The sequence below is a fragment of the Lates calcarifer genome, linkage group LG23 (assembly GCF_001640805.2).
Source record: "Lates calcarifer isolate ASB-BC8 linkage group LG23, TLL_Latcal_v3, whole genome shotgun sequence".
NCBI classification, from domain to species: domain Eukaryota; kingdom Metazoa; phylum Chordata; class Actinopteri; family Centropomidae; genus Lates; species Lates calcarifer.
In genome coordinates this window covers 16,988,107-17,012,694 of record NC_066855.1, presented here as the reverse complement: position 1 = coordinate 17,012,694, position 24,588 = coordinate 16,988,107, and the positions used below count along the sequence as shown (strand labels likewise).

Genomic DNA, 24,588 nt, shown 5'->3' with positions numbered 1-24,588 from the left:
ATCTATTTACCTCCTTGGAAACCAATGTACTGAGACTGACTTGGGATCCTTGAAACCTTCACAATGAAAATCACCCAACAGTTCTGATCGTCCAATGACATCAAGTAATTCATGGTGCAATATCTATTGGCAGAATCATATGAAACAAATGTAATGTAATTTTTCGACTTTGCATGCATACTCTCAGATCTGTTCAAAGAGCTTGACATTGAGCCTTACTTTGCTGATGCTATGAGCTCGTCACTGCAGTGGGATTCCTCAAGGTCCATCTGGATTAAAAGGATGTGAAGAGATGGACCAGCATCTTGAAGGAAGGCTCTGGCATGGAAAGGAGAGTGAGAGAAATATTAAAAGACAAAACTAAAGTAATAAGCCATGCTACTGTTATCTGAATAGTTGGTACCGTATCTTGTTGCAGAAGGAGACTTCAGTGTCAAACTGGTGGAGTGAGAGCAGGAGGATCCTGTCCGTATGCAGTCCTACAGCATGGGCTACAACCTTGACATCAGCTCTGGTTAACAAGCTAGAGAATGTGGTTATCTATACAAAACCACAAAGCAGACAGTGATGTCACCAATTCATAAAGACTGCAAAGAAATGATGAAAACAAAATTAGTGGTTTGTGGCCTACCTCTAGAAACTTGGTGGACCCCTGAGTCTTGTTCAGGTGGTCTTCCAGAAAATCTCGGAGTGAGTGGTGATGTTGTTGCTGGAAGTACATTCTCTGGAGTTTCTCCTTCTCCTGCTTTGCTAAATCTGAATATTTGAGTCTCACCACAGCATCGGGGGTGGCACAGTTCAACAACAGACATTTGGCTAAATCAAAGACTTCTTCTTCCTCATTTTCTCCAACATTGCTTTCTGTCTCCATCATTTCTTCACTCTCTGACATCAGTTTCCTCTCATCATCACAGACCTCAGTGGATTCATCATCATTCTTCTCCACTGACTCAGTTTCTTGCTCTTTTCCAGCAATCTCTATGTCCACTGCATCACCCAACTGCTTGTCCTCCTTGTCAGTTTCCCCTTTCTGTCTGTTAGAACTTGACTTGAACTTGGTTTCATTTGGTTCATCTTCTTCCAATGAGTCTCCTTTTTCATCCTGCTGATGTTGTATTCCTGGACTGTCTTTGACTTTTTGTGCTCTTCTTTCAAGTGCTTGCAAGAGTGCGCTGGCACAGGCATCATCATGAAAGCCAACAAAAATGTCAGAAGGCTTGAAATCCTCTGTGGCCTCACCTGAGAATTCCTTCACCCATTTCCTCAGTTTGTGAAGAACTATGTGTTGCCATGGTTCCAGATCAGTACTCCTATCCAGCCTGTGTTTTTCAAGCCTGTTGATTAGGGGCACAGGAAAGTGCTTGTAGACCTTCTTCTGGTCCTCCACTACCACCAGTCTAAAGTTTGTATGGACACGGCATTTAACTCTGTGGGAACCAAGACCTAGATCAACGTATTGCTGCGTACTGAGGTAAACATAGTACTGGTTCAAGGCATCATACAGGCTCTCATAAAGATGTTGCATGTTGAGGAGGATTACAGTGCGACCAGTCTCCATGCATGTTTTCACACGGTTCACATTACGGCAGATTTGGGCATATTCCTGGTCCTTTGGGAATCCTGAGCCAAAGACTATTTCAGGCTGTGAATAGTCTCCTTTGGCAAAGATTTGCTGCTGAAGGATATGGAGAGCTGCATTGTTGGTGGTCAACAAAAGAAGGTAGCGGCTCTCCTGGTTGGTGTCATGATCAAGATTCCTTCTCACCATTTGCAAGGTGCTTGGTCTGGGAATTTCTGTAGGGTCTTGGAGAACCTCTTGGAAAAATCTGACAGGGTCAAAACCCTCTGGTTGTCCGCTGAAGTTACACAAGATGGCCTCCAACAACTGTCCATCATCTGGCTCTTGTTGTGTCGATTTGACTGCAGCAAAGATCATTTTAATGAGGCTGTAGTAATCCCTTAGACCAAAGAACTGATTCTGTGAGGTCTCTTCACAGATGTTCAAGAAGGCCTTTGCTAAAGGTTGGAAGAGGTGTGTGATTTTCAGGAGAATCTGATTGGAGGATGAACAGATTCCCTTGGCAGTTTCCACAAGTTCATCTTCACTTGGATCCCATCTGGACACAAATATTCCTCTGTTCATCTTTGCTGGGTCAAGAGCCCAGTTGGAGATGCCAACAAATCCAACCTTCATGTGTGGATCTGGTTTGTCATTGTCAATGCAACCATCCTCCAAAAGAGGATGAAGAGTCTTCAGGGGCATCTGTGGAGAATCTTCTGCTAGTCCAATCTCATCAAGCACCACCACTGACACATACTCATCCATGTTTTTGTCCTTCTGAAACCGGGCACAGTTCCTGAATGTCCCTATGATGCCTTCTGGACTTGAGTGAGGACTGCACTGGAAGGAGACCATATGAACTTGCTTGAGTTTCTTGAATAGTTCACAGTGGGAGTTCTGGCCCTGCATGGCATCAGCAACCACTGTTTTAGCAAGTGACTTAGAGCTGCCTGGTTTACCAACCAGAAAGAGTGGGATCCTGAGCTCAATGCAAACTACCATGAGAAACACATTCTCCTTGAGTGCAGCATTTTTGGCTATGGTCTCCCTTGTCTGTATGTTTTTCAGGAAGAAGTCTTGACAGGATGAAATCTCTTCCTGCAATGCTGCTGAAGAGCAAAACGGCTTTGGAAAGTACCTACAGATTACAGCAAGGTACTCCTCTTTGGCCACCAGAGATGGGTAGTAGCAGACACCAACTGCAAGAATCAGGCACTTCAATGTTTTATCAGCTTCATTGAGAAGAGGGCATTTGTTAATAAAGACCTCACTATGCTGGTAAAACCAAGCTAGCACTTTCATGGACCTCTCCACATCCCTGAGACTCACAAAACTGCACTCATTTTTTCGACTTCGCATGTATTTCTGGGAGGCTGCCAGCACATTTGAAATGATGTCCCTGCAGACCACTGGCAATGAATGGTCAGCAACTTTCTTCTGGACAATCTGTTTGATGTAGGACAGTTCAGTTGAATCACTCAACTGACCAAAATCCCACACCAAAGAAGCCATGCTTGGGGGCAGAGGATGAACTCTATATACCAGCTGCCTCAGAGGGACTTTGCCAAGGCGGTCTTCTGTTTCATCTGCCTTCACCCTGTAGCCTAATCCTGCACGTTCCAAACGTTCCACCATTTCAGGTGAGTGCTTCCTGTAGGGATTGCAAGCAGCTATTATTTTTAAGCCACTGTCTACCTTCAGAGGTTTCCCTTTCATTGATCGGTCACACAGGATTTCCTTGATGGCAAAAATGGCCTCTGTGGTGTTAGGCTTCATCAAAGAACAAAATAGTGTCTAGCTTGTGCATTCTGCAGTTCCTCTCAGCAAGTATCTCTGCCTCCCTCACCTTTCTGTAGATCATCTCTGCTGTAGTGCCACCATGTACCTTGACAAGTACCATGTTCTCAACTGGTCTTTCCTCCCTCTGCAGATCACAAAGGAAACGGACTAATCTGGTTTTTCCACAGCCGGTCTCTCCCATGATGACAACTGGAATTCCACACCGGAATCTCATGTTTATGGCCAACATCTTCATCACATTGTCAGCTGTGAGCTCATATGTTGAGTCTGGATCAAATTTGCTGTCCATCATTCCTTTGTTTGCACCAACAACACATGAAATTCTTTTGATTTTGTCTTTCCTGGGTAACTTATCAAAGTCCTCAGTGAGAGAGATCCTTTGCCGTTCCAAACCTTGAAAAAGTTTTTGTGACATAACATCCTCTATCAAGACCTTATTGCTGTGAGGATCAACTGCATTGAGCGTGTTCCACTGACATGGCCTCACGTTAAAGCCCAGAAAAGACATTGAGAATCGGTCTGCATTAAAGAAAATGTATGGATGTGACTCATTTTCCCAACGCTTGCGAATTGTCAGATGGGCAAGAGGGTCATCTTGCGGACTGTTTCCAATATGCAGTACGGGGCTTTCATCAGATGTGTTCAGAGATGGCGAGGCAAAATCTTTTGCCATTGTGATCATGAACCTCACAATGAAGCCCTTGAAACCAGGTAGCTGGTCAGCCAGAAAATCCGGATCACAGAAAACTGAGTTCTCACAGTCTTTCAGCTGCACATTGAGGAACCAGGAGAAGTTCTTCAGCTCAGCCCAAGATGGATCTTGCATTCCACAGTAGAGAAGGAAGTATTTGAGACAATCACTGGGGTTCCCCACTTTGGATCCTTCCTGGTAGTTAAAATGATCCAGATTGTGATTGTTGTGGTAGCGATGCAAGTACTGATAGGGTCTTTGAATCCCCTCACTGCAAAACTCCTGCTCATCCATGAATGGATCGAAGGTCTGTTTTGCCCGATTGTCCAACAGCTGCTTCACCTCTTGTGGAGGCCTACAATGGATGGTAGGCAGAATGTCAAGAAGTCCAATCCTCACCTGTATGTGCAAATTATGCATATATTATTTGGTTATTTAATTATATATAATTAATGAAATCAATTGGAGTCTGAGGTCTATGTAGTTTTACTTTACGATAACAAAGGGAGAAAGTCCAATAATTTTTAATTCTATAAGCTCTCCAAGACCACAGATTAAAGCAAGACTTTGTTGAGAAGTTAAGCCATGTTTGAAAATTAGGGGAGATTAAAGGCACTGCATTCAGATACCTATGATACCCTGAATCAGTAGGTGAATAAGGATTATAAAATATATCACCATTTTTAAGTTGTTGTTATTACCATGAATGGATAGTCACTAATGCACACTGCTCTTATGGCACATGTCATCTACTTACCTCTGTGGGTATTTCAATAAAAAATATGAGAATATGCTGTTATCAAAAACGTGACTTCACAAACTTTAAAAGTTACAGGTTATCTATCTTGTTTAATGTCACATAGAAGAACAAAATGACATTTTAAAAATTACATTTTTTGATTCTGAACGCACTGAAAAGAAGTGCTATCTGAAAAAGACATTACTACCTCTTTTGGCTGGTTTTGAGGGGATGTGTATGTGTTCAGGGCCTCAACAGCAATCAGGTGAGTTACATTCCTTCTCCACAGCATGCCGTGACTGTCACTCAAACAGCCCAGGACTAACAGATGGAACAGGAGTTCCTCCAGACCTGTACGAACCTGACAGGTATCAAAAGTGACAAAGAATACAGACTTTCAAAAACAACCAATAGCAGAGCAAGTTATCTGTGGAGATAAAGGCTTGCATACTTACTCCAGCAGTGTCAATGTGCAGGAGGACAGGGTCCTGCTCTCTCAAAGTTTCCAGTTTCTCTGATAGGTTCCTAATTAAGGAGTCTATATCAACACATGGCTCAATCAGTCTGATCCTGATATGTTTTGCTCTGGGAGATTTCTGCTGGAACTTCTCAAACAAACGGTCCACATAAAGAGATTTCCCTATTGATAGACAAACAGATGTCAAGCAAAGTATGGCATAAATTCAGCAAACACTGACATATGTTTTACTTGTAAGAAAAAATGAGACAATCTCAGTGATATGGTCTATTTGTTGCCACTGTGGATTAGATTTAGTTGTTTTTAATGCCACCACTAGGGGTTGCCAAAGTCATATATTTTCAAATCATATACATTATACACACTATACACAGTATTTTCTTAACGGCATGAAAATTAGGTTTATCCTTACCAACTGCGGGACGTACAGATGACACCATCCAAACTGACAGCTGATCTGGAGAAACCAGTGCAACAGGGTGTGTGTTTTGTGTGAAGTGGTGATACAGATATTTCCTGGCCATATCTGCTGTCAGACTCACACCAGCCTGTACTTTGTCATTGCTGAAGAAAGATGGTACATATCTGTGCTGGTGCTCAACTGGACTTACTATTACCAAACGATAGTGTGGGTTGGCACTTCTTTCAAGGGTCTCAAAGAGCTCCCCTAAGGCTACACTGACATCATATCCCAGCAGCCCAGGATTGACAAGAGAATATATCCTCTGACAGTTTTGTTTTGAGCCTTGGAAGAGAGCTCGGCGGAGAAATATCTCCACCTCCTCCTCTGTGGTCTCCTCTCTGCAGATGAGAACCTCATCAGCAGAAGGCAGAGGCTGCTCTGGACTCTTCATGTAAAAATACAAGGTGGTGGTAAAAATTTCTGCAGTGGGACAAAGCAAAAGATTGGGCTTTCCCTCCTGGAGAATTGGTGGAAGGTTCCTGATCACATGTTGCTGGTTCATTTCAGAGAGGCAGGAAAGGAAGAGGGCCAGAGTTGATATGTCTAAGTACTCACTGAGGTACAGTGGCATGTCTTTCTGGAATGATCTCCAGAGGTTTTCAAGACTGTCCTCATCATGCTTCCTGACATTATCAGTGTGATCATCATCACATTTCATGACACCATCATCTTCATCTTCTGAAGAGAACTCCATCAAATCATGAGTCTCTTCTGTGTCCCCTTCAGTGTGTCCTGGTGAAGCTGGTTTTAAGACTGTAGATGGTTCATAGTACTGATGTTCATCATTAAACCCTGCCTCTTCCAGTTCATCACATGTTGACATCAAAGTTGTTGCATCACTATAAGCAACTCTGACATCAGTTAGGGTGCATTGAGGCTTTATGGGAAAAAGTAAATGCCACAACTGTTGAGGAACTGACGCCTGCCGTTGACACACTCTGTGTATCCAATAGCACAGATACACCATCTGCTCTGAGGTGTAGTGGTTCAGCAAGGTGAACTTGGAGCGCATCTCACTGATGAAAGAACACCATTCTTTTTGGCAGCTATCCATGGAGTGTTCCAGCTTTTGTAGCTGCTCAGTCACCTCACCGCTGTACAGCATCTCTTTACCCTTTAGGGATAAGAAGTTGACTTTGATGCATGGTTGCTGTTGCGGACCGCACTGGACCTCAGCATGCCATTCCCTGAAGAGCATATTGCCAGATATTTGCATCTGAAGAAGGATGGTGCCAAGTCTCTGAACACCCTCAAAAACCTACAGCACATGTGGACAGGAGTGCAGAATTCATACTGTTAATCTCAGCAGATATCTTGACACCCTTAAAGCTGAAATCTTTACTTTTTGGTTAAAGCTTTGGTTAAAGTATTTCCTATATTCACAGTGGATCAAATTATTACATGTCAAATTATTTATATGCCTAATAAAAACATAAAAGGTGTCAGTCATTCTGACTTACAGATGTTTATCACTGAGCTTTCATTCCCTTAAAATCCCCAAAACAATTCTGGCTCACTGTTATGGTTTTATTGCACATTTGTTGAACAGTTAAATCTCAGCACCTCTGTCAGTGTTGTTACCAGTGGCAGCAAGCTGCTGTTTTCAGCAAACAAGCTCAGATAAATCTAATGTACACTACCTGGCCAGCACCAAACACTAGTCAGCAACCAGCCCAAGGAGAAAGAGAAACATTAAGCAGCTAAAGAGCCAGATATTTTTCCCACTACAAACCAGAGCTAAAATAACAGTAAGATTTGTTAACAAAATTAGAATTTTTGGTTGTTTTACCATCTATTAGAGCAGCTCTAAAATACCACAATGTTAAGACATCTGCATGGTTGAATGTTGTTTGATGTGAAGACTGGCACACTGGTTCTGTACTGTGTTCTATACAATCACACTGTTCTCAGCATGGATGACAATGGCAATAAAGTTAATGTAAACCTTCTTTTTATTTAGCTGTTCTATAGCTTTACATAGCTGTCTAGATACAACAGTGTTGGACCACTCTTGATCCCATTTTTTTTTGCAGTTTGAACATTTAAATAACATCTCTGTCCACCAGGCAGAAAGTTACACACTTCAACTCTGAATTCATAATTGTGTTTTGTAAATGCCACTGACCTCTGTGAACCTGTTGACTTGTTCTCTGCCATGCTCCCCTTTGGATGACATGAGCATGAGTTTGTTCTGCAGCTCCAGCAGCTCTTCTAGCTTGTAGCTCTTTTCTTTTCTGCCCTCTATCACTGTGACCTGTACCATGTTTTGTAGACATCTCTGCAAACAAGTCAAAATCAGACAAAATGCCACATTAATATATTATACAATTTATATAAATTCAGTCAGCAAGGCCCTATATCTTGGTCGACTTATCTTTGACATATATTTTGATGGGAGATTGTCCACTTACCCTTTCTGTATTTTCATCAGACCATCCTATGTGATAAACTCCATGGGCATTAATAGAAGAAGCCAGGGAGAGAGAGGACTGCTCCACAGAGCCGTGGGTCTCCTTCAAGGCTTTAAGCCAGCTCAGTAATCGAGTTGACTCTCTCTGGAAAAAAAAATTGTAGCATCATTGTCACATTGCCACAGCAAAACTACTTTGTGTGCTGCCAACAAATAATGAAGAAGTAATACCAATTTATCTGGTAGCTTCTCATCTCTACATTGGGTGTCCCACACCTGCTGAGCACACTTCATGAACTCTTCAAAGCCAGCTTGAGGGGAGAGGGAGTAGAGCAGAGGTGCGTAGCCCATCACTGCATCATGGAAACAGGCCACCTGATCGATCTCTCTGTCATTCTCTCCAGCAGATATGGAAGCTAAGTCTACATAAACCTTCACTTCACTCATATCTGTTGAGAGGACAAAAAAGTAAGCACAAAAGCATTTTCTATAAGATTATGAGACAATTTACATTTTGCATTAATATACAGACTTTTTAAATGAAAGTTCCTTACTTTTAAGGTTCTTTTTGACCCAGGTGACCAGAGTCTGGCTTTCTAGAAACTCTTCCAGACAGACAGTGTGCTGCTTGGTGACTGTGGAGAGTTGCTGTTTTGCATGAAACAGGTCACTACTAAGGGATCGCAGGGGCCTTTGCTTAAAGGTTTCTTCTTTCTGTTATATAGTTGAACATAAAATTATACAAATTATACATTTTCTTAAAAGAAAAGTACCTTTGGTATCTTATCTTTTTGGTAAGTGTGATGTTTCTGTGAAACAGTTTAAAAGTATATCAATATGAGTGAGCACATTCTTTTAACTCTGTTTGACCATATCACTTTTTTACCTCCTGTTACTGATCTTTACTTTATATTTGAATCTAATTATATTAAAATGTTTGGTGTATGTAGGTGAATACATTAAAATGAGAGAACATATATGGACAAACAATAGCAAAGATAACTCAATTCTACTGTAAATGCTGTAACTTAAAATTAAGGGAAAAAAATAACTGGTACCACTTGGCTGAGAGTGTAAATTTCTGTGAAGTTCCCAGAAAGCTTCATTTTTTCAGCAATTTTCAGCATTGCACTGGCTGCAGCTGCTGCCTCGTGGAGCTGTGAATACTTCTGGATCTGGTCAAGTCTCAGCTCCACCCAGTTCTTCTCAGGTTTGAACTGTCCTGACTCAAAAAACATCTCTGACATCAGACTCAGCTCTCTCTTCATTAGCTTCCCATCTCCTTGGTCGCCAGACTCAACCAGAACCTGATCAAGTTGCTCGATAGTGATGTCAGCAGTTGCTATGCTGACGCCAAGCTGAAGGAACTCTGTCAGCAGTGGCTCCCAGATGTTTTCGTAGATCTGTGTTAGGGTTACTGGAACAGGAGCTGAGGAGGTTTGCCTTGCCGATGCCAAAGATGCAGCTCTGCTGACCCACCAGGATAGAATCAAGTTGCTGTCACGCAGTTTGTACATCTCAGTGGCCATTTTCAAGGCTTTGATACTGGTGTTATACCAGAGGACCCGGGGAGGACCCATATTCCTCAACTTTCCTTCAGCATCAAAGGACTGAACCCCCACCAGTTTGTTCAGGCTCACAGTCTGGAGATCTAGCATTGTGCTGTTCCTCAAGAGATGACATCTCAGGAGCTGGTTAAATAAGAACCATGTTACTGAAGAAAACAACATATACATACGTACACATGCAACCAAAACTCAGAACCAAACTCTGTGGCAAAAGTCTCTTACTAGAAATAATTCAGGTTTATAATGGGGTGCTTATTTATTTCTCAAGTTAAACTCACCTGTGATGCTCTTTGTAACCTTCGCTATCATCTTTATCAGTGTATCCATCTGCTGCTTTCGCTGCAAGAAAGAGTTCAAATCCTTCTCTCTCTGAGCCAAAACAACGTCAGCATCAGCAGGAACAGTTTCAGACTTGGTGTTCTTCTTGTCTGTGGAAAATATAATTCAGTTATTATTAATTAATACAGACTTTTCCACAGAGGGAAATTTGATATAATAATCATGGAAGGCTGTTTGTTAAGTCAAAGCTTATGAAGGTTCATACACTGCAAGGTGAAGTCTCTTAAACTGCTCTTTATATTTCAGGCAAGTCTGCAGGTGTCCCAGGGTCACATGTCCTTGAAGCAGAGACTCCACCAGAGACTGTACTGTAACCACACAGCTGTGGACAATCTGCCCTGCAGAGTCATCCACCCGGATCGACTTCCAATCACCTAGGAGTCAGTAACATTGTAACCATTACAAAACCTTAAGGGAATAAGAAATAAGTCAGAATAGTAAACAGTATAAATAAATCAAATAAATGATCAAAGTATGTACTGTGTAAAAGTAGGTAGCTCATGGCTGACTGTGAATCGAGCAGCTGGACCACTGAGTTGTCTCTGAATTGTGCTGCTGACTCAACCACAACAGCAGACAGGACGGCAGCAGGAAGATCTTTCATCTTGGAGCTGAGACTTCGCATCAGGTCCCCCGCCTGCCCTCTCTAAACATATAATGCAGTGAGGATAAGCATTCAGTATGTCAAATACTCTGTCACAATTAGGGCAGCAAGTAATAATTATTTTCACAACTGATTAATCTGCCGATTATTATAAATCAAGTCAATTTTACTATAGTTCAATATATATATATAATATATAGCTCAATATCACATATTAGTGTATTTATAATCTGTACAGCATATAGCCTCTGCCTTTAGAGGCTCAAACAGAATAAGGAAAAACTCAACAGAGGAGGAATCCCTCTTCCAGGAAGGACAGACATGCAATAGATGTCATATGTACAAACAGAGTGACACAGTAAATGTACAATATATACGATCAGGATTAATCTTATGATTTAGTTTATGATACATCAAAAAATTGTCATTAAGCTGAAGACACATAAGACATCTTGAAGTGTCTTACGTTTTCCAACCAGAAGTCCAAAACCACATATTTTTTCCTGAAAAATAACTGAATTATTTTTTTTTTTTTATCAAAACGCTTGAATACCTAAATTTTTAAAAACAGTTTGTGAACTAATATATCTGGATGAGAGAATTTCATGAAAAGATAAAAGTGTCAGAGTGCTTTATGGTAAGTCATGAGCTGTTCTACCCACAAGATGTGATTATGACTGTGTTTTTATGTGGATGAAGTGTACTACAGGAATCCAGTCAAGAAGAAACGTTAGAGAATACAGCTCTGGATTGAGGGGACAACAATGGCAACCTGGTCAGAGATTAGGCCACCTGGATGAGGGTGTGTGTGTGTGTGTGTGTCGGACCCTGTGACTCCAGGTATAGCCACTGATGACAAATCAAGTGCATCATATCACATGTGGATCAAAAATCAAACTTAAATCTTGACCAGCTCAGTGTGGGGAGGGTTGTTTAAATTATCATCTCATGGCAAAATTTGCCCATTAGTGTACACTGAACAGATCATTAATATGCACTGTACCTGGCAGATTGTCTTGATAGCAGACTGACACAACTCATCAAAGCAGGTCTGCACAACAATGTGGCTGTTCCTTATAGCTGTCAAGCTTTGCTCATGGCAGCACATCAGAACTTTATCCTCATCACTTGCCTGCAAAGAAATAGAACTCAGACATGCTAAAGGAAAACGTCTACCTGCTGGCACTAGATTCCTGTTAGAGTCTATGCTGTAATAATGTCTATTTTCACACTGAACCACATGCAGTCACTGACTGTGGAAATCCTTTTCCTCAGGTCTTTTGTCAGGCTCTGAGTCCAGCGAGATGAAACTTCTTCAATAGAGCATTCTACTTTCAGCAGCGCATCCCACATCTGAAAATCCAACACAGTCACTCTTATTATCAGAGCCAGCATATGTTAAACCTGGTTCACCTGCATGATTACAGAAAATAAGTATGGCTAACCATGTTTGTGTTTAATTGTCAAAAACGAAAATAGCCATTTCATTTACTTTTCATTTTCATTTTTAAGAACACTGTATTTGCTGTTTTTTCACTTTTTCAAAGGGACTCAGGCACATAATCACTGGCTCAGAGTGTGTTGTTCACTGTTAACTGAAGCAATCATTGTCTTCTTGCAGCAGGAAACAAAACATAACACAACTTTTTGTTTGGGAATGTAAAGACTGATTTTTAACTCCTTTTCTTTCATTTTTGGTTAAAATTAGTAAAACAGCTGAAAATGATGTTTCTCAATACCTCAATTTCCTTTGGGTAGGAGGCTGTTTTTGATGGCGTCAAAAGGTCTTTTTGCAGCAGGTCATCTCGCCACTCACTGATTCGCTGCTGCATGGTATATAGCTTCTCCAAGAGCTGCTGCTTTAAGGTCTCAAACGTATCATCTTTGGACTAAGAGACAGAAAACAATGAATTTAATTGAAATATTGAGGCAGTTAAAGCACATAATAAAGAAATATTATTACCTCTGTTCTCAGTGCAGTATCCAAACTCTCTGCCAGTTTCAACACAAGCTGGTAGGAGAGGACTGTTGCGCGGTACCACGGGACAAGTCGCACAATTCCACACATGCTATTCGCCACACTAATGCTGCTCATGAAGGCTGGTTTGATATTTCCAGATTCAGTCAGTCTACAGATAAAAAGCAAAAGTTTCAGGTTGCCAGAGACAATGCCAGAGAAAATCAGCAGAATCTGAAGAACATCTCAGATGTCCCTACCTGTCCTTATCTTTATCTACCTTCAACAGTGTATGACCCAAGATATTTTGAGCATGCTGCATGTAGAAAGGACAAAGACTGTCACAAAGGGTCATTTAAAGGTAAGACAATGGTATTTTAAATGTTAAATACTGACATTCATACTTGTTTTTTTTTACCTTTACAACCTCCTGTGCTCTGTTGCTGTCCCTTGGATCTCCACAGGTTCGGAGCCTGTACAACAGACTCTGGATCAGGTGTTCTGCATGTATTCCTGTCAGTTCTGAGAATTCAGGAACATCCTCAAATGCGACCAGAGACAACCAGCTCATCAGGAGGAGAGGCTTCTCTTTAGCCACTGGTAAGTGTGACTTGATCAAATCCATCATTCTCCTGTGGAAAACAAAGTTACTTCTATGCAGACTCACTCATTTCAGGAAGACAAAGTTAAGGTGGCTCTGAGATAGACTCACCTTCTTTTGTCAGGGAAGGACTGTATTCTCTCTCTGAACCTGTTGAAATGGACATTCTCAAGTCCTGACCAGTTTTCTTCCTCGACAGCTGGACCCACCTTTGTTGCATCAGCTCCTGGTTGTCTGAGTCTGAGGAGCAGGGGAATGAGCAGGACAAGCTCTGCCACAGTGTGCTGAGCACAGTAGTTTATCAGACCCAACACAGTACTGAGGGGATGAAACAGAGCGAGGCAGAGTGAGGATGTGTTACACAAGGTCATATCATACATCAGTGCATCAGATAAATACAAGCATCTGAAAATCACCTTTGAAGAAGTTTACATGCAAATTACATGATGGGTTTTGATGGCTGACACCAACTGATTTTTACTCATTTAGGGCAAGTAAATTCATTTGTTGAAAATATAAATAACATATTTAGTATTTTTCCACTAGAATCATATTCTTGACAGGGTGGTAAATGCAATGAAACAGTCTTAAAATGCATTTGAGGATAATCTGTTTTATCAAATAAATGTGAAACAACTATCAGGAGTTTTGTTCCTCTCTAACAAATAATCACTATTTCATGCCTGATGCCTGGATTGGTGTTTTCCATTGAAGCTACTTACTGTTGTGGATTTTGGAAACAACTGAGCAACTCATTCAGATTTTTCTTATCCATTGTGGTCTCTGAGGACACCAGGGAACATAGCTCAGCCCAGCCTTTCACTCCAAGGTCGATGTTACAATATCTGGTAACCATGAAAACAGAAAGCCCCAGAACAAGAGGACTGGTGCCTCTGCAACTTCCTGGGAACTTCTTCTTTGGCTCTCCCTTTAAGATCTGAACCAGATTCTCTGAAATCAGCTCATATGTCTGCAAACACAGAAAGATTTGGTTATTGGTGGAATATTAGAGGAAATGTATAATGTATACTTTAACTTCTACTCTTCTTGTTGAACTAACCTTGATCATGGGAGGTTGTGAATTGTCTAGGTATTCCATCCTTGTGTGTACAGAACCAAGACTCATCATAAAATGAATTCAAGTTGTTACACAGGCTCTCAGTGCTCTGTTTGTCTGATGGAGACCACTTCTGGAAGATTCTGTTCAGCAGAGTTTTTGCTGAGGCCTGACAGGCATCTGAAAGTTCTACGCCTTTTGATTTCTTCAAGCCCACCATGTGAAGGCCACTTTGGAACCAACTTTGCTCCTCCTGACGACTAATGAAGCCCTCATAGAGGTGCAATTCTAGATGAATCACAGGCAGGTACGTGATCAGTTTATATAAAAACAGAAACCAACAGCAGGCATGCTGAAGCTAAATGGTCTGCTTTCCTTACCTTTAATGTTGGAGTTTGAAGGAATTTGAGCGTGTCTTGTGGCAACTTCTACTATCTGTTTTTGTCTTTGCTTCACACCATACCAATAGGTCCACCAGTCTCCTCTCCACAGTTGGCTTTCTTCAATGGAAAGACTTGCCTCTACCAGGTAGCCTTCCTGTTTTACTCCCCTAAACATAGATGTTAAACATTTGTTATAATGATACTTTACTGAAGCTGAAAGTCTCACTGCAGTCTGAAAACAGTGGTATGAATTTGTACATCAGTACACTGGATTTGCAATGAAATTATTGTTGTAATCATTTTGATACAAAGCATGGACAAAAATCCTAAACAGGGAACAAGTGTCCATCAAGGCAATGCACACAGCAGAAGTCTCTGGACTAGTCAAGTCAGCACAAGACCTCTATCTAACTGATCAGAGACGTAGTACCAAATCCTCTGCAGTCACTGACTTATACTAATCATTAAAACAACAACTGTGTTAGAGACTTAGACTAGACTTTATTGATCCCTTGGGATGACTCCCTCAGGGAAATTAAATATCAGGGGAGAGCGCGAACGCAGTCCCCCACTACCAGAAATTATGCAGTTGAGATTATTATTATTATAGTCGAGATTTTGTATTATGTATTTTTTGGCCATTATTCTAATCAGTAACACTGATACTGCACTTACCAACTCAATTGCTAAGATTATGAAAAAGACAAGGTAAACTTTTTTGGAGACAAAAACAAATGCTGACTGTAAAATTACTGAAGCACAAAGTTTTTTTTCTTGGCTTTGGAAACAGCAGTGGACAAAAACTCTCAACTCTTGGTCCAATGAGTATCTATTCTAGAACTTTTTCAACTAATCATCTTGATCAATGTGATCTTCTTACCCAGTTATTTCCTGCCCCTTAAGACAGAGGAGGAGAGTTTCCATTCATCTGATGTGAATGTAAACACTCTAAAATTAAAGCTGAAAGTCTGAACTTTAACTTCACCGTCATTGTTTCATTTCAAACCTAAAGCACTGGAGTATAGAGCCATTACAACAAAACATGTTTTGTTAAAATACTTGCAAAGACTGAACTGTTATATTAAAGAATATAAACATCATGAATACTTACACAAAATGCATCACTTTCAGGGGTAAGAACCCTCCTTCATAACACAGTAAAAGCTCATCATGCTCTTGGTTGAATCTAAACTTTTTGTCCAGCACAGCATAGATGTGAAAGGTGAACATGGGAGCACCAGGTGGAGGTCTCACTGGGCTTCGGTCACTGTGGAGAGAGACAAATACACTTTTACAATCACAGGTTCAACCACAGTATTTGATGTAGCTGTTATCAAGTTTACTCTTACCGTGTGCTTTGGGATGTTTTTGTGGTTTTATCTCCTGTTTTGTTGGCTGCTGTAATGGACTGTTTCTCACTCCTTCCTTCTCCAGAAACAGCTTTGGCATAAGACATTGATTCGGCACCTTTTTGAGCTGAAGAGTCTGGGGGATCAGACGAGGCTCCTGCAGAGGGACTGTCCTCTTTAGACTTTGACTCTTTCTCAGGGTTTTGCTCCTTGGCTGAGTCTGATGCTGCTCCATCATTGTTTGGATTCTCATTTTTCTGAGCAGCACTGTCGTCTTGCATCACGGCTTCAGGTGTGTGTTCATCTCGTTTTAGCTGCGTCTCTGCAGCATCGTTTGTGCCTTGTTGAGTCTTTTCATTGTCTTTGTTGTCTTGTTTTGGCACAGGGACATCGGTCTGTGTTTCCTTGTTGCTCTGAGCAACAACTGGAGTTTGTGTGTGTTGGTCTGTGCCTTTTCGTTTCCTTGTTTGAGTCTGAGCTTGCACCATCTTCACATCTGTGTGGTGGTGTTCATCACAGTTTTCTTCTTTTAGGAAGCTGTCTTCAGTTTGGGTAAACACATGTTGTGTTTCTGAGGGCACACTGTCTTGAGTTTGGCTTTCTGTTGTCTCTACAGCCTCCATCTTGGCTTTTTCCAGGTTTTCATTTTTGACATCTTCACCTCCTTTTATATTTGAGATGCTCTTTTTTCCTCTTCGATTTCTCCTTTTCTTCTTTTCTTTGTCTTGAACCTTCCAGTTGGGATTGCCTGGTCCTTGTTCCTGGAACACACAGCAACGTCATTGCTAACTGAGGATCACATATCTGAAATTCTTTCAGAGTATTTTAAATCTTGTTAAACCATCAATCAGTTGCTGCCTGAAGTTCTGAAATTTTTACCTTATTTCTTTTCCGGGGTCTTTTGGTTGCAACATCCTCCCGCTCCACCCGGGAACCAGGTCCACCGTGATTTCCTGCTCCCTCCTCCATCTGTGGGGACTCTTCACAGGGGAGTCCCTGTGCCCTGTCTCTGAATAGAAAAATCAGGTGCAGTTACATCCACCATGTCCCTAAACCTCTAGGATACTTCCCTCTCAAGTTAAGTCAGTTGTATTAATGAGGGAGTGGCAAAATGACAAATGCTGCCACAGGTAGCGCACCTGTTCCTCTTCCTGAGGGACTTTGTACAGTTACCATACACAACAAATTATGTCACATAGTCCGTAATAGACCCTAAATACCACAAGGGCTGCAAGTAGCTATTGTTTTTGTTATTAATAAATCTTATGACTGTTTTGTCAATTAATCAATTAAATGTTTTTTCTCTAAAATGTGAGTAAATAATTAGCTAAATCTCCTACTAGCTTGCAATTCAACAGTCCAAAGCCCAAACATATTCCATTTGCAGTGTTATAAAACAGAGAAAAGCAGCAATTACTGGAGTCCAATGAATCGTTAAATACTTCCATGACATACTATACATCCACAATGAGCTTCTATTGAAAAGTTACTGTGAAATAATGAATGCTAATGCTAATTGTCAATTTAGCTCATTTCAGACGACACGACTTTTACTTAACACCTACAAAGAGGTTATTTATTGATATAGTTCAATAAAATCGAATGACAAACATTAAACGCCGACATTTTTTAAAAAAATAAATCCGTTGAAGATGTTGCTCAGCTGTAATCTGTCCAAACTGTAGGTACATTGTACAAGCAACGCATTTAACAAGCATTTAATGTTAATGCTATCTTTACCTACCTTTCCGCTTTAAAGTCTCAAAGTGTGACCAGGCTAAACATATGTCAAGCTACAGAACGACTGACATCTCAAGGAAATGTTTATTAAACTACGTGCTATGTAACTCAAAGGGAGCGTCGAAAAATCCACCCACTGCTGTGAGGTGGGCGGTAAACTTTCGATATAAACCCAGTTTTAACGCTGTAATCTAAATGTGTTCATTGCTAAAAAGTGACCTAGCATAATAATTGTCTGTTCAGCTCAATAAATCGTCAGCTAATACACCGTGTAAGGTTTCGCGGGTTTCATTTAGTGAGTAATTTCTCGATTGTCCCTAACTTTTAAAGAGGCCGTTTCAGTTTCATTTCTCTCAGAGTCTCATCAAACAAGAAACTTAGGCTGTGTGATGTTATGAGGTCGAGTCAGGACACGATGTAGCAACTGTTGCTGGGGGCACTGTTAGTGAAATTGAATGTAGAAATAAATCTGTTTGTTACAAAATAAAATTCGTTTATTGGGTAAATTCACAATGCTTTTTTCCGGTAGAATTTAATTTGCCATGGATTCTTTAAAACTTACGACAAATGTCTCATAATGAATTGTCCCCTGACCAATTTAAAGTTTTCTTTAACTGTTATTTTTAATTATCTAAGGGCTGCAGGTGATGTAGTGCTCAGCATTGATTCTGGGTTCTGGGATCTATCTTTCACGTCTTTACTCACTATATATTCTGATGTAGACTGCTACATCAACTTTTTTTTTCTCTCTCTCCTTGAACAGTGAAGATTGCAGCTGTAATGCTCATGTTACCCTTGTTATGTGTGACAATTAAGTTATATTCAACAAATCTAATCTAAAAGTTGATTATGTTGCATTCAGGTGCTCATCAGACGTTTTCACTTTCAATACAGGCAATCTGGAAAGTGAAACCCTAAAGCCCATGAATGAAAGCAGTCCTGGTTTTTCATGACTCAGGAATTCTGTGCTTATAGACCGAACTATTCAGCAGAATATTAGTTACAAATAAATGCATCTGTAATAAGAATCCAATAATGCAAAGTATAATGGTGTAATATCCTTAAGGGACCATTTTCTGCAGAATGAGTACTTTTACCTCTAATATCTGAAGTACATTTTGCTAATGATACCTGTGTACTTTTACTTTGTTGTATTGTTATTGTTACTACTTCAAGGATCAGAATACTTCCTCCACCACTTTACCATTTGTTAGGAATAAGTTTGGGTCTGGTTAACACTGGACTAGACTGAATCATCACAGGTTTAGAAAAATATTGCTACAGTATCTGTCAGGAATTTATACTAAAAGTCTTTGTTGGGATTAAATCAAATATTTTATTTTGAAGAAACAGACAGATTGTATTGAAAGCCAAATACTTCAGGCAGATTCATCCCCAAGTTGACACAGGTTTGAAGATATGTGGGTCTATGCTCTACACCCAGACTCCACACTCTCCTGTCCATCAGGCAGGGAGAAAATCTTTCTGATGCTTGGGAGCCATCTTGTGGTGAAGAAGAATGTACAGGGTAATATCTCTTCATCAGAGGAAATACAGTTGAGAAGACTGATCAAATTACATTAGATAGTTACCACAAGAAGAAAAAACATCTATAACTTTTAAATGCGTGTATGATAAGAGAAGCAGCACAGTGAGTAAAGATGACAGAATAAATAAATTAAAGAGCTTAAAAGGAAAGTTTGTTTCCACCCTTGCAGGATTGTTTTTCCCCTGAAAAGATACAGCATGGTTCAGCACGGCAGGGATGGTTTTAGTATTTAGCAGGTGTGTCAGCTGTGAGTTTTGTGTCCTGCAGATTTACTGTATGTGATCAGAAATGTTCGTCCTCTTCTGACGTAACTACACCAATGAAAACAAGAATTTCACAACATGAGAGTGCCAACAGGAAACAAGATATGACATCATCTGCAGTCAGACATTTTAGATGCCATCCATACAGTTTCTATGTTGCTGTGATAATTAAAATAAGCAAAATGATGGAGGTGGTGATAAAGCAGAAAAGAATGCTGCATAGAATCCTGTATAAAACATGACATTACACCACAAGAATCAGGATCATGATGTTGTGTCTCAAAGCTTCAGCATCTCCAGTTCACACCTCAGTCCTGCGAACCTGCAGGTTTCTTGATCCTTCGAACCACCACTCTGCTTCTCCTCCCTGGAGGCCGACCTCCAGCGTCGGTCGCAGAGGCCTCCGTCTCTCCTGGCAGCAGCCCAAGCAGTCTGGGTTCACCTCGGGGCGGTGCGGGCTTCCTCCCTGATCGTGCATCGTCCACGAAGGCCTCCACCCCGTCGAACTTGGCTGTTAGCTCAGAGAGACGCTCTTTTAGAGCATTGAACTCCTTGTAGAGATCTCCGAGGGCGTCCGACAGGGGCTGGATCCTGGACCAGTCAAAGAAAATTTACTCTTCTTACTAACACTAACTAACTAACTATACTGACAAAGTCATGTGAAGTTATTAAAGAAGAAAACTGTTTGAATTAAGTCACCTTCCATAGTCAGGCAGCACAGTGTTGTGGTCATGTAGGAGCAGATCTTTGACCTGCGTCATGATGGCATATTTCCAGTTGTCTAAAACCAGCGTGAGGTTGGCACATCCTCTGGTGTTCACTCTCTCTGCTGCAGGTGAGTACATGCAGACAGGACCAAAGTGAAGCATGAGAAGACATGCTTTTTAAACCTAATCACAAAGTCATGTTTTGAATGACAAACAGGCACTGAATGATTTTCAGTGGTGGAAGAAAGAAAAGAAAAGAAAGGAACAGCACAATGGGAAATGACATATACAAATAAAAGTCCTGTGCTCAGTGTAATCAAAAAAAGTTACTTCTGCCACTTTGGCACAACCTTGTATTTCTTTTGGTTGATATTCTTGACGTTGAAGAAAAAAGAACAGTACCAGAAAACACTGAGAGAGGGAACTCTGCAGGACAGCAGGAAAGAGAGGGAGAAGAGAAATGAGGGGAAAAAAGGAGAAAAAACAGATACGAAAAAAGGAATAAAGGAAATAAAAGGAAACAAGTGTAGACAAGAGAGACATTAGTTACTAAATTGAACTGAGAACATAATCTGCAGAGTTCTCTCGGAACTTCAACCATCAGATTTGATGATTTGCAGGTCAGAAGACATCTGGGTTGAGAGTAGTTAGACATCTAGATTCAGTAATAATAATAAGCTGTAGATCTATAGCACTGTAACTGCGTACACTAGCATACATCACAAAATGCTTTACATAAAGGCAAATAATCATAAGCATTTACAATAAAACAAGGACAAATACATTTCAAATTAGAAAGATAAAATAACAAACATGTGAATGTTAAAAATATGTTTTAAATGTTTAGTTTCAAAGTGTCTACAGAGACAGTCTGTAGATTTCTGTAAATTTCCACTGAACAATATTTCAGTGATTATATTTGAGTGTGGATATAGCTACTGCCTCACACTGAAATGCTCTTCATCAAGTTACATGTGACGCAGATCAGTAAGTTTTAAGTCCTCAAGACAGAAATTCACCTGCAAATCACCAAAACTGCTCAGAAATAGTTTCCTATTGAAACATAATGGAAGAAGAGAGAGAAATGCACAAGTAACCAAACCTCAAGTATCCATGAGAGTAAATACATTTACTTTACTGCTAACCTTCATTCCTGAAATCCCACTCTGGTCTGTGGGTTATTTTCTGTTTCTGAGCAGCACACAGAGCCACCAACAAGATGAACACAACTCCAGCAGGACTCATCCTTCAAACTGCAACTGGAAACTAATTCACAAAAAACTCCTTTTACTGTCAACTGTGCAAAAGTGCAAAACAAACAAACAAACAAACAAACAAAAAAAGCTGTCTGAAAGAAATAAAGAAATAAAGCAACAGTTTAAGAGCTGTAACTTGACAGGCAGAGATTAAAATGTAAGAAACTAACCTGCAGTGACAGACAGAAGTCAGACAATCCTGTGTGGACAAAGCTGACCCTTTCTTTTGAGCAACTTATTTTCTGTAAGGGAGGGAGGGTCCTCAGTCTCCACTCCCATTTGAGGCTCATACACACTGAGCATCATATATCAGGATTTCACTTCAAAGTCGGCCACAAATCTGTTCAGATATTTCAGCTTTCTATCAAGGAGAGTTTTGAGAGCACTGAAACAAGACAGATTAATTCTCAGACAGACGCTGTATGACCCACATTTAACGAGGCAGAACATTTCCAGAGCAACAAATGAAAATATATGTGAAGTGTACAAACTGTAATCTGATCTCAGTCCTCTGGGACCTTCGGCAGAGGTGTTTGATGTTCTACATCCAGCTTATACATTCCTGCTCTTCATCTGCTTTCCATCTGCAGTCCTGAGGAGGCTGACCGTGCTGATGAGGCTCACTACCTGCTCTGATCACTCGTAAAAACATCATTTTTAGTGGGTAGATCCTTACAGTGAGGTCAATTATAAACGGAATATATCAGCAACGATTAGCACATATTTCAAATGCTATAAACGCCACTTTACATGATAGAAATATACACAGGGGGGGGCTCATTGATTGTGGTATTAATGGTTGTTTATGGTCATTCAACTGTGTGGAAAACTATTTTCCTCAGATCTCTGGCTGCACTTAACAACAAAACATAACCATGGGTTATGATAAGCTGGGAGGACAGTGTCTGGAGAAAATGTGAAGCTGTTGGAGGAAACACAAACACAAACTGGTATATACACATCAGCAGACCACACAGACAAGGATACAAATGTCTGTTTGCAAATGTCCGTGGCAACCTACACTATGCTGACAAATGTAGCTATAAGTATGTCTTCTTCGCTGTCACAGTCCCGCTCTCACCTCAAGTTTCCCAGTGTTTCCAGTGTGTTTCTCTGTCTGTTTCCCTTGCGTCTCCTCCTCCTGTCCTTGTCTGTGTGCGTACTGGCAGAGGTGGAGCCTTACCTGTGGCAGCTGTAGCACACCTGCTCCTCATGACTCATCACTGGCAGTATAAGAATCCAGGTTATTAATCCACCCCATGTCAGATAGTTCTGCTACACTTTGTGGTAATGCTATGGCCTCACTCTGGTGCTTTAGTCTCTAGTGATAACTTACCTTGTGTATTTACCTGGGTAAGCTCCCTGACAGTTGTTCACCTGTGCCTCAAGCTGCCTCTTTGCCTCCGCTGCCGCCTCGTCTCCATTCCTCTCTGGAAACTCATCATCCTGCCGGGATCCAGTCCCTCCTTCTCCACTTGCCAATTCCCCACCACAGACTCAGAACCCTTCTCCCTGAACTCCACCCTCCTGTGCCTGTGCCCGCCTCGTCATCCCCTCTCCAGCTTGACTTGAACATTAAAGATTCGTTAAGCTGCTACTGTTAGTGTTGCTCTCTGTTCTGCTCTGGGGTCCTGTCTGCAAAATGTGACATTTGCCTTCTTATTTTGCAGTTAGTCTAAACACAACTTGGGAGATTTTTGCCATACTGTAACAGCATCATGCTTCTTCTGCTCCTGCTACTTACAGTATAGACGGCATTCATTATTTGCACAACTGCTAGAAATTGCTTGTCAGGGAGACATTAAAATACAATCATTGTAAGTGTCAGATGGAAAAACAATCAGGTGCATTCACATGAGTAATTAAAACCCTCTGTGCACTAAACTCATATAATTATTCTGGGTGCATTCAGATGCTACAGCTCCACTCATTCAAATTCCTCAATGTTTTTTTCATTTTGTTGCATCATGGCCTACCATGTACCAAGAAACACAATGATAACCAGTGCAACCAGCTGTGTTACATATTTGTCACTGGTACAGTTAAAACAGCATCCATTATGTAGGCTACGCTCATAAAACAAGTGCCATATATAGAGAGACAGAGCTCTAAACTATACTGTTTGGTTATTTGTTTACATAGAAACCATTAATAAGAACAATCTGTTTGAAACAGCAGATATTCCTTTAAATGTGAATATTACATTATCATTTTCAATTTGTCAAACAGACAGCAAAGCAACAATAAAAATCCCATTCTGTTCATGCACGTTTCATTTCTTCTTTCTGTCTCTTAAATATATCCTAATATTATTTTTGCTTTGATCAGCTGCCCTGTAGCAGGGAGATCCTTTTCTAGCCTCATGCTACCTCATGCTAAGAAGTCAGTAAGTACAATGCTAAGAGGAAATTACACTAAAATAAGTAGTAGTTGACTTTCAAAATAAAGGTTATTAAAACACTATATGTGGCTATTGACCACGCTTTTCTATATATGTGCATGTAGTGATACTCAGTTTTTATTTATACAGCACCAAATCACAACAGATGTTACGTTGTGTTATTTTGATTAACCCTTCAAGATACACTGCCCCACCTGCTCCCTATTCTATCGGTGCAAAGCATTTAAGGATCTACATATCACTGTTTTCCCACACAAAAGGTGCAACTACAGGCCTTTTTTTATGCCAAAAGAAACAGGTGTAGTGGGATAAACTTACATTTTTACCATGCTTGGGCCTCTGTAACCTTGGTTCAGTATCTCTTATACTCACAAGTTTTTGGTTGTAAAATTTTTCTTTCAAAAGAGACCAGGGCCATAATCAAAAGAGTTGAACGATAAGCTTTTTATTTTGTGAAAATAATTTTCAGGATTGTGCATACAAATGAGGAGGTCTGTTAAGGGGATAAGCGCTAATGTGTTTAGTAAAATGCCTACATAGACTCAAAAAAATCAATTGTGCTTGTCATCATTTTCATCATTTTGGCCATAATCATGCAGCCCTAGTGGTGGGATACTAAAAAGTTATTAATGCTACTAATATTCATTTTTCCCTTCATTTTATAATAAAAAT

At 40.6% G+C, this 24,588-nt stretch overlaps 1 protein-coding gene across 1 annotated transcript in view; it reads right to left on the bottom strand.

The window, feature by feature from the left end:
- The window catches only part of rnf213b (ring finger protein 213b), a 31,980-nt gene extending 14,007 nt beyond the window's left edge, over positions 1-17,973 (bottom strand). The window contains 32 exon segments of the mRNA XM_018666613.2: positions 11-123; positions 220-318; positions 404-540; positions 632-3,328; positions 3,330-4,451; positions 5,000-5,152; positions 5,247-5,431; positions 5,682-6,990; positions 7,858-8,010; positions 8,144-8,287; positions 8,374-8,591; positions 8,697-8,856; positions 9,201-9,794; positions 9,796-9,833; positions 9,989-10,133; positions 10,257-10,423; positions 10,530-10,695; positions 11,657-11,785; positions 11,908-12,006; positions 12,393-12,542; positions 12,617-12,782; positions 12,871-12,926; positions 13,029-13,242; positions 13,323-13,529; positions 13,934-14,181; positions 14,272-14,349; positions 14,351-14,556; positions 14,649-14,818; positions 15,763-15,918; positions 16,001-16,761; positions 16,880-17,009; positions 17,745-17,973. Coding sequence (XP_018522129.1) covers positions 11-123; positions 220-318; positions 404-540; positions 632-3,328; positions 3,330-4,451; positions 5,000-5,152; positions 5,247-5,431; positions 5,682-6,990; positions 7,858-8,010; positions 8,144-8,287; positions 8,374-8,591; positions 8,697-8,856; positions 9,201-9,794; positions 9,796-9,833; positions 9,989-10,133; positions 10,257-10,423; positions 10,530-10,695; positions 11,657-11,785; positions 11,908-12,006; positions 12,393-12,542; positions 12,617-12,782; positions 12,871-12,926; positions 13,029-13,242; positions 13,323-13,529; positions 13,934-14,181; positions 14,272-14,349; positions 14,351-14,556; positions 14,649-14,818; positions 15,763-15,918; positions 16,001-16,761; positions 16,880-16,969 — 10,330 coding nt within the window. The 5' untranslated portion in view covers positions 16,970-17,009; positions 17,745-17,973.
- Between the last annotated feature and the right edge of the window lie 6,615 nt (positions 17,974-24,588).